General features: G+C 53.8%; 1 protein-coding gene across 2 annotated transcripts in view; it reads right to left on the minus strand.

The window, feature by feature from the left end:
• Positions 1-675: 675 nt before the first annotated feature.
• The window catches only part of PTPRU (protein tyrosine phosphatase, receptor type U), a 67,481-nt gene continuing 55,260 nt past the window's right edge, over positions 676-12,896 (minus strand). For both annotated transcript variants that reach the window (XM_019474385.1, XM_019474384.1), the window contains 4 exons: positions 10,209-10,334; positions 7,768-7,925; positions 6,533-6,668; positions 676-3,852 (listed from right to left, as the gene is read on the minus strand). In XM_019474385.1, the coding sequence (XP_019329930.1) occupies positions 3,790-3,852; positions 6,533-6,668; positions 7,768-7,925; positions 10,209-10,334 (483 nt within the window). In that variant the 3' untranslated portion in view covers positions 676-3,789. The remainder of the gene's footprint in view (positions 3,853-6,532; positions 6,669-7,767; positions 7,926-10,208; positions 10,335-12,896) is intronic.

The raw sequence follows: 12,896 nt of genomic DNA on the forward strand, positions 1-12,896 counted from the left end.
CCCTTTTTATTATTTATTGGTAAAATGTAATTACCGCATCCTTCACAAACCTTAATTAAAGATGAAAAACGGTCCTGACAAGTCAATTAATTTTTTTTTTCCTTGGTCTCCATTAAATTAAGACTCAAGTGTTACTGGAAGTGTTTAATATCACAACAGATTAAACTGAAGGCTGCTTTGTAATAAATAAATCACTGAAGACAATGCAGGAGCTTTCTTCTCCAGAAGGCTTTTCTTGCAAGAGGGTTTCATTTTCCAGCTGGAAAATGCACTGAAAGAGTTTCTTCTTCCCCCGTAACACCTTTTCCAGCAATGGAAACCTTCCATCAGAAGTGTTGCAAGAAGTTGTGGGCATCCAGGTTGGCTGGCAGGTCTTGCCCGGTCCAAGATCTCACCGTGCTGTTAGGAGGAAGCCCACAGCAAAGCTCTGCAAGCACAAGGCAACCCGGTCTCCTCTGCACGGTGATGGGCAAACACGGCTCCTCTGTGCCACGAAGGGTTTGCAGTCCTGGAATTTAACCCTGCAAATGTGCTCCCCCAAAATACCCTTGAAAAGCAAGATACGGCCGATACGGAGGTCTTTTCTACAAGCTGCCTGGTGGGTACCTGCATCAGGGCTCCCTACATCACACAGCTCCCGGGCCAGAGCCAGCGAAAGAAATCCAGAGGCCATCACAAATTTGGAACATTTATTTATGCAACTGATTTTCTTAAAAGGAAAGAAAGCCAAAAATAATAATAATAATAATAATAATTAAAAAAACCAGTTAACAACAGCTGGATGTGCGTGGTACAATCCACATCAGATGTGTCCCTCCTTCGCCATCCCTCCCTCGGTCCCACCACACCGTCCCCCTCCATGGTGGAGCCGCCTCGTGGTAGCAGTCCCGTTGGCAACAGCTCTTGGATGCTGCCAGCTTTCAGGGTCACTTTTTCTGTATATAGACAAAATCGTTCCAATTTGGCATTTTTCTCAGGTTTTAATTTTTTCCTTTTTTTTGGTTGTTTTGTTTTTATTAAAAAGAAAAAAAAAAAGCACCACTCCAATCTGTAATACCAATAAACATTATCCATCTTAAGAACAGTATTTATATTTTTATATATATATTTCTATATATATTTCTATGTACAGGATGTCCTTGCCTCACGTCATATGAGCATCTCAGTAGGAGTTGGAGATCGGTTGGTTTTTATAGCACTGTGATTTCAAAGTCTGCCTTTCAGAAGAGATGCCCTAAAAACCCGGAGACATCCAGCAAGGAGATAGCAAAAAAAAAAAAAATCTCACTTTTAAAACATATGTACAACTCCTCCAGTCTCTGTCGTCTCATTAGGACTAAATGGGGTTTCAATTTTCCTTTTTTTTTTTTTTCTTTTTCCTTTTCTGGCAACACTTGAAGCACCGGGGGACGCTCCCTCCCTCTGGACCGGAGGGAGGATGCAGGTGGCCCAGGCTCCTGGCAGGTCTGGGGTGAAGCAGCATCGTCCCTCCAGCCCCCAGGCGCTGGGGCTGAACGGTGCCACCAACATCCCGTCCCCGGGGATTTCAGAGGTTCAGCTCAGCCATTTTCACACAAAACCAAACAATTTCTGCACCCTGGGACCTCTCTGCACCCAGCACCCAGCGCCTTCCCTGCGGCATCCCGGGACAGCGTGGACATGTCTACAGAGAGATGGGGATTGGGAAAAGGACACTAATTTATTCCAAGTCAAGGCTTGCGATGCGAGTACTGGTGTTACCAGGTACTGGTGTAACTGGACCATTTTGCAGGCTCCGGTGGGGTAAAAAGACTATTTGGTCATGAAACAGCAGGGGCACACGGCAGGGTTAGACAGCAGGGGTAGAGAGAAGGGGAATAATGTTGTATAGCCCTTGGAATAAGTTACTGTCAGGCTGTGTGAATTATTCGGCAAGCACGTGGGAACGCCAAGTGTCTGGGCAAAACCCTCCGAGGCTGCTGAAATCCTCATCACCAGCCCAGGATGTTTGCAAGGCAGCGGGTGGGACGTCCTCCAAGGTGGAGAGAGGGCCGAGATTTATCTTGTTGCTCTCCTCCACCCTCAGAAGGTGGATGGAAATATCTCCCGGGTTTGCTCATCCAGGGCGCAGCCATTTCGGCTCTGCGGCCTTCGTGCTGCCAGATCGGTCCGGCCAAACGGCGTCTTCCAAAGCTTTGAGTCGTGGCATGGATCTGAATGCAACTCCCTGGGGAGAGGGATCCCCGGCCTCCGGGCAGGCAGGGCGGGGAAGCTTCCCGTGCCCTGGGAAGACGGGGATGAAGGATGGGAGGGGATGAAGGATGGGGTTGCCCACGTGCAACCTCCAGCGTATGGAGAACAGTTTCTCATCTGTTCTGCTTCATGCCCCAAAAAAATGACTGTGAAGGGTTCTGCCTGGCCCTCAAGACAGAAGCAACTTTCCCTCAGTTCCTCGAGTCTGCGAGGCAGACCCCAGACCTGCATCCCTCTGGTTGCACCTCCTCGAGGCCATTTGCAGGGAGAGAAAACCCTGACTGCAGCTTGATTACAACCAGGCTCTCCCCCGTAAGCAGAAACCCCTGTAATTATCGCAATATCAGACAGAAAAAGTGACATCTCACACCCAACGATAGCAGGATGAAGCCAAAACGTATCAGACACCTTCAATCACCGTCCCCATACACTTGTCCCCAAGTGCCACCAGGGGCGTGGGGACCTCCCCATGCCCAGCCCCGAAGCACTACCACGGCTCAGGGCTTCAGCACAGCTCACCCCATGCCAACGCCATCACCAAAACCAACTGTCCCGCGTCGCCAACCCCAGCAAAAGCCAAGCAGCATCGATGGGCAACTGCCTGGGGGAGGCATCCAGGAGGCATATGGGATGGACCTGAATTTTGAGGATTTTGTTTCTGGGCACCAAAGGTGTCTCATGTGCAGCGATTCAGAAGGGAAGGGTTAAAAACGGACCTGTGGGCTGGTGCCTTTGGGTCAGCCCAGGAGGAATTAATTGCTACAGATGGAAAAGACGGGGCGGAGATGCAGGGGAACCATCACTTGAAAAGCTTTGCAAAGGCGCCAGGAGGGGTCCGGGTCGGTCCCTGCAGAGGGACATCGCGTGCCCAGTGCCCACCACGCCCCACCACCGTCCCACGTCCCCGCTCTGTCCAGGGCCGGATACACAAAGGGATATAACTCACAGAACTAAAAAAAAGTGAAGATCAAACTCATAGTGCGAACGGGCAGAAACTCAAGAGCTCCTCTCAGGGTCTTTGCTCCGGCTCAGAGCGTGTCCCCACCAAGGGCAAAACCTGCCGGCAGCCATCTGGGCTTCTCGGAAGAGCAGCTTCGACTCCACGCACAATCAAAAAAGCAACGTCTCTTCTCCAAATATCCATCCTTCCCTGCTGGGAAACGGCCTCGGCTCCTTCTGTCCACCTCCTCCCCTCCCCGGCCTCCTCTCCAGCTGCTTTAGAGATGCCCAGGCAGCGCCGCGGGGCCGCATCCTGCGCACACCGACCCCACCACCGTGACTCGAAGAGATGCCGGGACTGGACGAGTCGTGGCATCCGACCCGCGGCCACTCGGACGCGCTCCGGGCGGGAAGAAAGGATGGAGAGCGGAGGATGAAGATGGGGAGCGGCCGACACGTCCCCACGTCCTTTCGTTTTTCTTGATCTGATGGGTTTTGTCATCGGGTCCTTTGCTGTTTCCCCTCCTCACCTTGAGCACTAACGCAACATCCGAGTGCGAAACGCACGGTTGGCACGACCCCTGCGCAAGCCCTTGCCGCCGCTCTCCTGGCGAGGTGCTATCTGGTCTCCAGGGACTCCAGATATTCCAGTGCTATGTCGTAGCAGAAATGATACTGCTCCTGTTCGGAGAGAGAAAAGAGGGTGTTATGATCCCGAGTAAACTATTTCCCAAAGCTATCCCTTTTTAAGGCAAAATAAGTTTCAATAGCCCTAAGGAAAAGGCTGTGAGGGGCTCTGTGAGACAAACACACACGCGCGTCGCCCCTCGCTGGGGGCTGCGTCCCTCTCCCGTCCCCCGTGACAGTCCTGCTGAAGCAAGCCGGGAGCAACTCTGCTTTCGGCAAACGACACCCATTGCTGGGGAAGGGGATGAGCCGGGATGATCCCCCGGATCCAAACACACCACACGCGCCGAATTTCCTGCATTTTGGGGGCACGCGGCACCTTCGCCTCCGCCGAGGGATGGACAAGGACTGCGACATCCCCTTACCGCGAAAATATGGTTTATTCACCACACCAGGGTACAAACCAGGCAGCACCAGTGGCGGGGCTCCACCGACCAGCCTCACCCACGGAACCCCTACCACCACCGCAGTGACCGACATCTGTCAATCAGACGGTGGCAGAGCCGTGGGAATGACGGGGTCTGGGGTTCAGAGATGTACAAAATAAAACCACGGGCATGAAATCGAGGAGCGTTTTTATTTTTTAGTTCAGCGGAGGCTGCAAATGGGGAGCGTGCCCAGGCGCGTGCCACGGCCTCGCTGCATCCGTCGTCCGGAGACACCCTGTCCCGGCTGCCAGGACGTTTCTCATCACAAATTCTCCTGCTGCAGATAAAAAAAAAAATACCATTTTCCATCCCTGGCAGGGATTTGGTCTGGGTGTTTGCTTTGCGCGGGGGGCGAGACATGAAGGGAAGTCCCAGGAGCTTTCACTTCCGAAAATCCCAATTTTTCAAGGGAAACGCCAAACGAATGAGCATTTTGGTGCTCAGGTCAAAGTCTGACCCGCCTGCGACGGCCGGGCCGGAGCCAAGGGGTGCGAGTGGGAAAGCTCCTCTCCGAGCCCGTGGCAAGACGGGGCTCACTCTCCCATCCTTTCCTTTTCCTGAGACAGCTACGGACGGTGTCAGCATCTTCCCACCCTTTGCTCCCCCCCTGCTGCAGCTCCCCAGCTGCACGAAGGGAAAGCCCAGCATGGCTGGCTCCTGGTTTTATAACAAAAATACTGAAATTGGGCTTGCAAAGGCAGTATCGTCCATCCTTGTTCTCCTTTACGTGACCTGTTCTTGCGCTCTCCTGTCCTCGTACAACTCACAGCACAGAAAACTACGGGGGAGCTCGGACCTCGGAAGTGCCCATCCCCATGAGATGTTGCTCCTTCAAGCATCCAACAAGCCAAACCAGCTAGAGTGGGGAAAAAAACCCCAAATAAATCAGGTTTCTGATGCTGCTGCAAGTGCTGGGACATCGTGGGAGCATTCCAGGTGTGACAGCAGGGAGGAAAAGGGGAGAGTTCATCTCCTGAAATCCTCATCGGCAGCTTGAGCACCGGCACGAAAATCCTGTTATCCCCCGTGCGGGTGGGCGGCTGCTCGGGGACCCCAGGTGGGAGCAGGCAGCAAGGGAGAAGGGCTTCAAAGCGAGGAGGCTGTGACAGCTTAGATTAAAAGCACATAATGCTTTTTGGATTAAGAAAAGGGATTGTTTCAATTTATCATCATACAAAAATAAACCCCACAGGCAAACAGAGGGGGAAGATACACGGGCAGCGGGAAACTGCTACGCGCCGGCTGCTCTCCACTGGGCTGTGGCTCTTTATACCAGGCGAGGATCCGGCCTCCCAGTGACTCCAGTAGATTGGGATTCCCAGAATAGACGGTTCAGGTTCATTTGAGGCTGGAGGACGCCCATGTCCTGATGTGAAATGTTGCCTTTTTTTAGTACCTTTGCAATTTAGCCCAATGGGTCTGGTGGCTTCATGCTTGTCACATCATCTTTTCATTATCTGCATCCCTCCCTCCGCTCCCCGTCCCCTCCCTCACCTCCTCCTCCTCCACTTCAATTCCTAATGCAAATCACATCCCCTCCTCGAAACCATTTCATTTTGTAACTTAGGGATTTTATAATCTAAACAGGGTAAACATTTCCGGCTGACTTGCTTTTAAAACATCACTAGGCACCTGGATTCCTCCACCACGGGGACGGACACGCGCCTGCTCCATCCCCTGTCCTGTTATCGAGGGCCTGAAATAGGGCACGGGCTTTTCACCCTGACCCGCTGCCACCTCCAGCCTCCCCGTCATGAAATGTGGCTCCATCGCTGCCCCCAGCAGCTTCTCCACCAATTAACTTCACTCAAAACGCAGTTCCCTTTTATATTTCCAACAGGAATTTGTCTGACTCCACCTTAGAGCTGCTCCCGGCACCGCAAACCCTCCGAAGAACTGCAATTACATCCCGTGAATTAATGCGAACCTGCCTTATTACTCCTGGGAAGGATTTCTGACAAGCCCAACACCGACGCCAAGGACGTGTCAGCACGGCAAGATGAAGGCAAGCCCGAGGATCCTTTCAACAGCTGCCTCGCCTCCCTGTCCGCCCCAGCCCGCGGCACGGTGCCGGCACGCTCACCGAGACATGCTCTGCATGAGGATTGCCCATAATCCTAATCAGGATTTGGGATGGGAAAGGAGGTTTTCTGGGAGGTGAGCATCCCCCAGCAGCTCTCCTCCCTGCCGGAGGGACGCGTGGGGACCAGCAGCCGGGGTGGACGCCGGTGGTGTCTGGTGCTTACCAAGGTCTCTACCATATTTGGCTTGTAGTTGCGGAGGGTCTTTGCAGCATAGAAAACATCTGCCATGTTGTGACACTTGATCATCTCCAGGATCATGGTGGAGGCACAGAAGGTGCCGCTCCGGCCACCTCCGTTCCTGGTGGGAGAAACACACATGTTGGTGGTGAAAAGATGGCATTAGAGCATCTCCCTGCTCCCTCTAATTCCCCCTTTCTCTATCCATCCCAGGGGATGTCCCAGACCACGGGCTTATACCCCAGAGTCCCCCCAGACTGGGGGACCTGAACCAGACCCACGTGGTGGCAGGAGCTGTGACCCTGCCCTCTGGTCCTCACAAGAGCCACAACAGAGCATGAAAACACCTTTTTGGACCATCGGGGCTGGATCTTGGACATCTGGGCTGAGTTTCCAGCCCTGCCATGGCCCGATTCCTGGTGTGACCTTGGGGAAGCCACTGTGTCCTCCTACCACCCTCTTCCCATCTGCAGGGTGACCCTGGCTGATGACCTGTTGGGTAGTGCTGGCTGGAGGAACCATCCCACGTTTCACCCAGCGCACAGCTCACTGGGTACCTCCCCCCATCCTGGGCTGAAACCATCCCACACCACCACATCTGATCCCTGGCAGCAAAGGGGACCGGGGAAGGGAAGAGAGAACGTGATGCCAGTGTTTTATAAAGCATGTTCTCAAATTATCCTTTGGCTAATGAAAACGGACGAGGCTGTAATTAATTTTTGATTAAAGGCTCGCCTGCTGTCTCTACCAATCTGCGAACGTGCTAGGTCCCAACCGAGGAGAGCACGCACGGGTGTTTGTGTGAGCCAAACCCAGCTGGGAGGAGGGGGATGGAGAGCACGTCTACCTCGATGAGAAGCAGGCAGTGAGAGATACACAGCTCCTGCTGCATCCCTTTGGAGCCTGTTACAGGCACGGGACGTGGTGACAGGGCTGGGACCTCTGCCGAGCCCCGCTGCAAGGCAGGGGACCAGTGTGAACGGCAGGGTTGCTGCTAGCAGGTGTCACTCCCGCTGAGCATCTATCTCATGGAGGAGGTTTGACATGGTGACCACAAAGTGCCTCACCCAAAACTCATGTTGTGGGAGAGAGAGCACCATCTGGGGACAAAGTCACCCTGGTGAGGGCTTTTTAGAGGATTTCCAGGCAGAACTGTGGACACGTGAGCTGGTGGCATCTCCCCCCATGCCAGAGCCCGCTCCTCTCCAGCTGACACTCACAGGCAGTGCACCACAGTCCTGCCATCGCCGCTTTCCTTCTGCCACCTCTCCACTTGGGCCAGGAGGTGCAGGAAGGACTTCTTGGAGTCTGGGGTGTCTCGGTACGCTGACCACCGCAGGTACTGGAAATGCCGGACCATCAGGTGCCCCTCCTGCAACTACAAAAGCAAACCTCATCAGCTTGAACCCATGGGCTGCCCTCATTTGCCTCCGCTGATAGAGGAGGGCAAGAGGGGTTTGCCACGCATCAACAGTAGGAGGTCTGATAGAGGTCAAGAGGGGTTTGCCACGCATCAACAGTAGTGGAAGAGAGGAAAACCCTTTCCTGGTGCTTTAAGATGGATGGTTCAGCCCTCTCCTCCACAGCTCACACTGGTCCCACCACCCCATCCCACCCGGGGGAAGCTCCACTGACATGGTTTACTCACAGCGTCTCGGACGGTCTGTGTATCTCACAAAACCTATTACCAGACCCCTGAGCCTCCCCAAGGCTTCTCCATTGTGTCCTTGTCTTGCATGCAGAAGATCCCAGGGGAAGTGTTTTGTTGTGTTCGCTGTAAACCAGGAGGCTGATGAGAAGCTGCCACCCACGGAAACGGGGAGCGGTGGAAGTACGCCTTAATACCCTGGTAATCTGGTTAGTTTTGAAACCTAATCTGGTTAGCAGGCTCCAGGAGGAAGATTACATCCACAAAGCTAAACGAGGCCAGGCTTTAGCCAGGCAGATGTGGGGCTCTTGCTCAGAAGTACTCGGGGCATCAGGAGTACCTGATGGGATGAAACCACGGGTCACCCACTCCAGCCGCATCTCAAGGCTCAGCAGCACACATGTGGGGAGCACGCATCAGAGGAGAAAGGGGGGGATCAGAGGCAGATGGGGGATCCCCAGCTCTGGAGGGCTCCATCCACCTGATTTTAGATGCCTGATGTGCATCTGAGCACATCTGGCGAGCACCAGACCTCTCCAACCAGTGGGACCAGGTACTCCTGCGGCTCTGCAGGGACCCCCTAGCCTGGGGGGTGAGTGTTGGAGGCATTTGGTGCCCACTCCAACCAGCCCACCCCAAACGCACGGGGGCTTTTCTGAACCTTTTTGGGAGCTCCGATGTGGGTCTGCAAAGTGGCTGGGATGGGCTGACCTCCCCAGGCTTGAGCTTTTGCTTCAGCTGGAAGCCAGGAAGGCAGAGGGGGAAGATGAAACAAATAAGTGGCAGTTAAAACAGGAGAAAACTCCTCTGACAGCCTGGGAAGGAAAGCTTTTGGATCCATTTTGAAGCTCAGGTGAAAGCTCTGTCTGGCTCTGGAGGACTTGTGACACCTCCCAATGCCCGGCTCCCCTCCAGCCAGCAAGGCTTGGCAAGAAGCAGCTCCTTGCGTTTACCAGCATTCCTCCAGCGATCTGCTCCCTGGGGAAATCTCTTCTTAGATCCACAGATTTCAATCGCACTGCATTTTAATTTAGCATGGGGTATATTCTACCACCTGAGAGCAAAGCACATTTAGTGAAGGATTTTGTGCTGATACCCAGGAAATGCCAGATGTTCCCACAGGGAGGGCGAAGCAAAACCCTCTTTGTGTTAAGAGTCCAGATAATCAGGATTTATTTCCTCCAACTCAACTCCCATGCCGAAGCACCCTTCCCAGCCAGGCTGTCAGCCAAGCCGCATGCTCACTTCCAAGCTCCCTAATTCCCATCTGCCCAATGAACTCCACTGGAGCATTGGCCTCAGCCTCTTGGCAACCCTCGGGAGATTTGAAGACCTCAGGGATGCACCTCTCCATGGCCAGCTTTTGTAGTTATATCATCTCTTTTTTTCCACATACAGTTCTGCACCCATGGAGGCTATTCACTGCAGTCCCTGTCCCTTCCCAATTTCACTGCGTTTCTCTTCATTTAAAGGCAAGCGGAACCAGCCAAGCGTCAATGCAACAAGGACAACAGGTGAAAACCTGTGCGGGTCTTCAGAAAAGGGCTCTGCTGGTCCCAGGGGAGCCGCCATGCCCATGCAGGGAGTCTCCATCCTGTGATACATGCATGGCAGGGCAGAGATAGACCTCCAGACAGGATGAGAAAGGTCTTCCTACAGAGTTATCTAAAATCTTGCAAGGAGCTGAAGAAGACACCAGCATCTACAGCACCATTCAGTTAGTTTATATGGAGAATTACCTGGCCAGGCAATACAAGCTCTAGGACTACATGGCCTCACTAGATACATCATCCTTCTGCTCTCCGAAGGAGGTCTTCACCCATATAAAGCAATGCCCCAGCCCTTTCCCAAAGCAGCACCTAAAAAAAGCGATCCATCCCCTGCACATGAGCTCATCCAACCCAGACCTCTGCACTGGGAGATGCCTGGGGGGCACCTGGACACACACACAGACACGTGCGAAGTCCCCCCAGCCACCCTTCACTGGCATGGAGCCAGAGGAGAGACCCTCACCCGTGTGATGTTTTGGACTCGGAAGAGACGGGACACGATGTCCTCATCCACCGCTCCGGAAACGTACTCCACCTCCATCGGGCCGTACTGCTGGAGCCCCGGCTCAGGCCAGTATTGCAAACAGGGCTGTGGAGAGAAGAGGCACAGCTCGCTGTGACCGGGGGACATGCACTGGGACACGGTGAAAGGGCATCATGCATCACAGACAACGTCGAGCGGAATGGAGTGGTTGGTGCTGGACACTGAGAGGGGCTGCTGGCACAGGGAGTGGCCCCAAGATGGGACGCTGGACCCACGATGCCGTTACTCATGCAGGACCCACGGCACATTGCTGGGTGGCCTCAGCTTGTTGAGGGATCAAAGCTGAAGGGTCAGGTCCACTCCCTTGGCACCCACGTAGCTCTCTCCCCACTGCACAAACGCAACAGCTGATGCTGCCGGCGATGCGCTTTGCCAGTCCAGAAGAAGGCAGGATGGTCCCTGCTTCAGCCCCAGCAAGCACAGGCCTGATCCTGCACCATGATGGAGCAGGGCTTGGCTGCTCCAAGTCTGCTTTCAATCCCCACCGGCTTCAGAAGCAGCTCTGCCATCAGTAGCAACAGCAACGTGGGATGACAGTCCCCTTCACCCCATGGCCAAGACATCCCTCCAAGTCAAAGCGATCCCAGCTTGCAGCTCAGGTAAGGGCTGGGGAGTGACTCCTGCTCCCCACCACGCGTCCAGCACGGCATTGATGGATGGCTCGGTCCAAGGGTCACGGATGTGAATGTTTTCACACTACAACAGCTGGGAAACCAGCATCGACACAAAATATATGATGTTTGTCACCGCACTTTAACAGGGCATTTAGCATTTCAGGCCATCTAACGACTTGGGCCTAACTGCATGGCAAATGTGTTTGAGAAATAATTGGTTATTAATAGGGGCTATAAATCTCCAAGATCTCTAAGCCTTCTAGACTCAGAGCTATAATTTAGATATTAAAACTTCCTTCGGCAAGACTTAGTTCAAGTGAGGGATATACCCTCTAAGTCACCTTTCAGAGCTGCCTGCTGTAAAGGTTGATTTATTACCTGTTGGTCCTAAACTGGTAAACATTTAAGATCCAGCTAAGTATTGTAACACAGACATCCCTGAAGAAGAGACGTCCAGAGAGAGAGGCAGGGCTGAATAATGAAGAAAAATGGCAGTCCCCGTTGGACGGTGCCAGGGGACAGCAGCCACTGCAGGGGACGGGGACCTGGGGGAGGATGGCACAGGAGCGGGCAGCTCCTGCGAGGCTGTAGGGCATTTCTGGACCATGGAATGAAAGAACAGGTTGAGAGCGAGCAATACAATCGGGTTTGCTGCCTCCTTCCCTGCCATGGGCCACTGCAGCTGGGTTCAGCCGACAGCTGATGTTTGTGCTGCTGACGGGAGGTGCTGGATGGTCACAGTGAAGGGACAGTAAGATGGTGGCACCGCTGCAGCGCCGGGTTCGAAGGGGCACTTGGTCCCCGGCAGGTATCTCAGCGCACGTGAGGGTAAATGCGACTCAAGGTGAAAAATGCACATGGGAGCATCAGTCGCCCTCGCCTAACTAGACCTGCCCGCTGCTCGGGCAACACAGCTGCTCTCCTCCGCAGCCACGGTTGCAGGCAAAGCCCTTACATCCTCCCAGCTTCAACACCTCCCTGCACACAGAGGGAAGCCAGGCAGGTCCGTCCCATCGGGAGCAAGGCCCGCAAGGCTCGGGGCAGCCACCGCTGCCAGCCAGGGCTCGATTCAGCAATGTGCCCGGCCCCGTCCTCGCGCCGGGACCGGAGAGCCTGCCCTGCCCAGGCAGAGCCACCCTTGGGTGCTGAGTCTGCACCAACACCTTCTGCTCTGGACTCGCAGAGGCGCAGAGGCAACAGCCACTATGAGAACTCGCTTCTCACATTTTCAGCTGAAAACACCCTTCATGGCCCTGCTCAGAACATCTCCTGAGCAGTCCACAAACAGCTGCTCACTGTCTCATGGGCCACAGAGAACAGCTAAAGCCTTTAGCCTCATTCCTGTTTTCGTATGGTCACGTTTGCATGATGGACTTCAGTAAAGCAAACACTCAGTACGTCACTTGTATGAGCTACCGGGAAGAAAAGTGCTGATTCCTACAGGAGCTACATCAAACCTTTCCTTTACTGAAAAAACCAAACAGTTCTGCGAGAGGGTGTAATTTAAAAGGCTGATAGAACATGACTGAGTTTCCTGGGTTTGGTTCTAAAGGTTCACTCTTAAAGAAAATTAAAGTGCTCTCCAGCCACTCCTCTCCCAGCCAATCTGTTAGATCCCTCTGCAAGGCCTCTCGGCCCTCAAGAGAGTCAATAGCACCTCCCAGTTGGTATCATCAGCAAAGTTGCTAATGGTGCATTACACTCCTGCATCCAAATCACCCATACAAACACTGAACAGAACCAGCCCTAGGACTGAGCCCTGAGGAACACCGCTGGTGACCGGTCCCCAGACAGGGGTTGCCCCATTCACCACAACCCTTGGAGCCCTGCCGCCAGCCAGTTCTTCACTCGCCGCACCCTGTACTTGCTCATCTCACAGCTGGACAACTTGTCCCGAAGGATGCTGGTGAGGGACAGCATCAAAAGCCTTATGAAAATCCAGAAAAACTACACCCACCGCCTCTCCTTCATCCGCGAGGCGGGTGACCTTATC

This window comes from Aptenodytes forsteri, unplaced genomic scaffold (assembly GCF_000699145.1).
Source record: "Aptenodytes forsteri isolate BGI_AS27 unplaced genomic scaffold, ASM69914v1 Scaffold361, whole genome shotgun sequence".
NCBI classification, from domain to species: Eukaryota; Metazoa; Chordata; class Aves; order Sphenisciformes; family Spheniscidae; genus Aptenodytes; species Aptenodytes forsteri.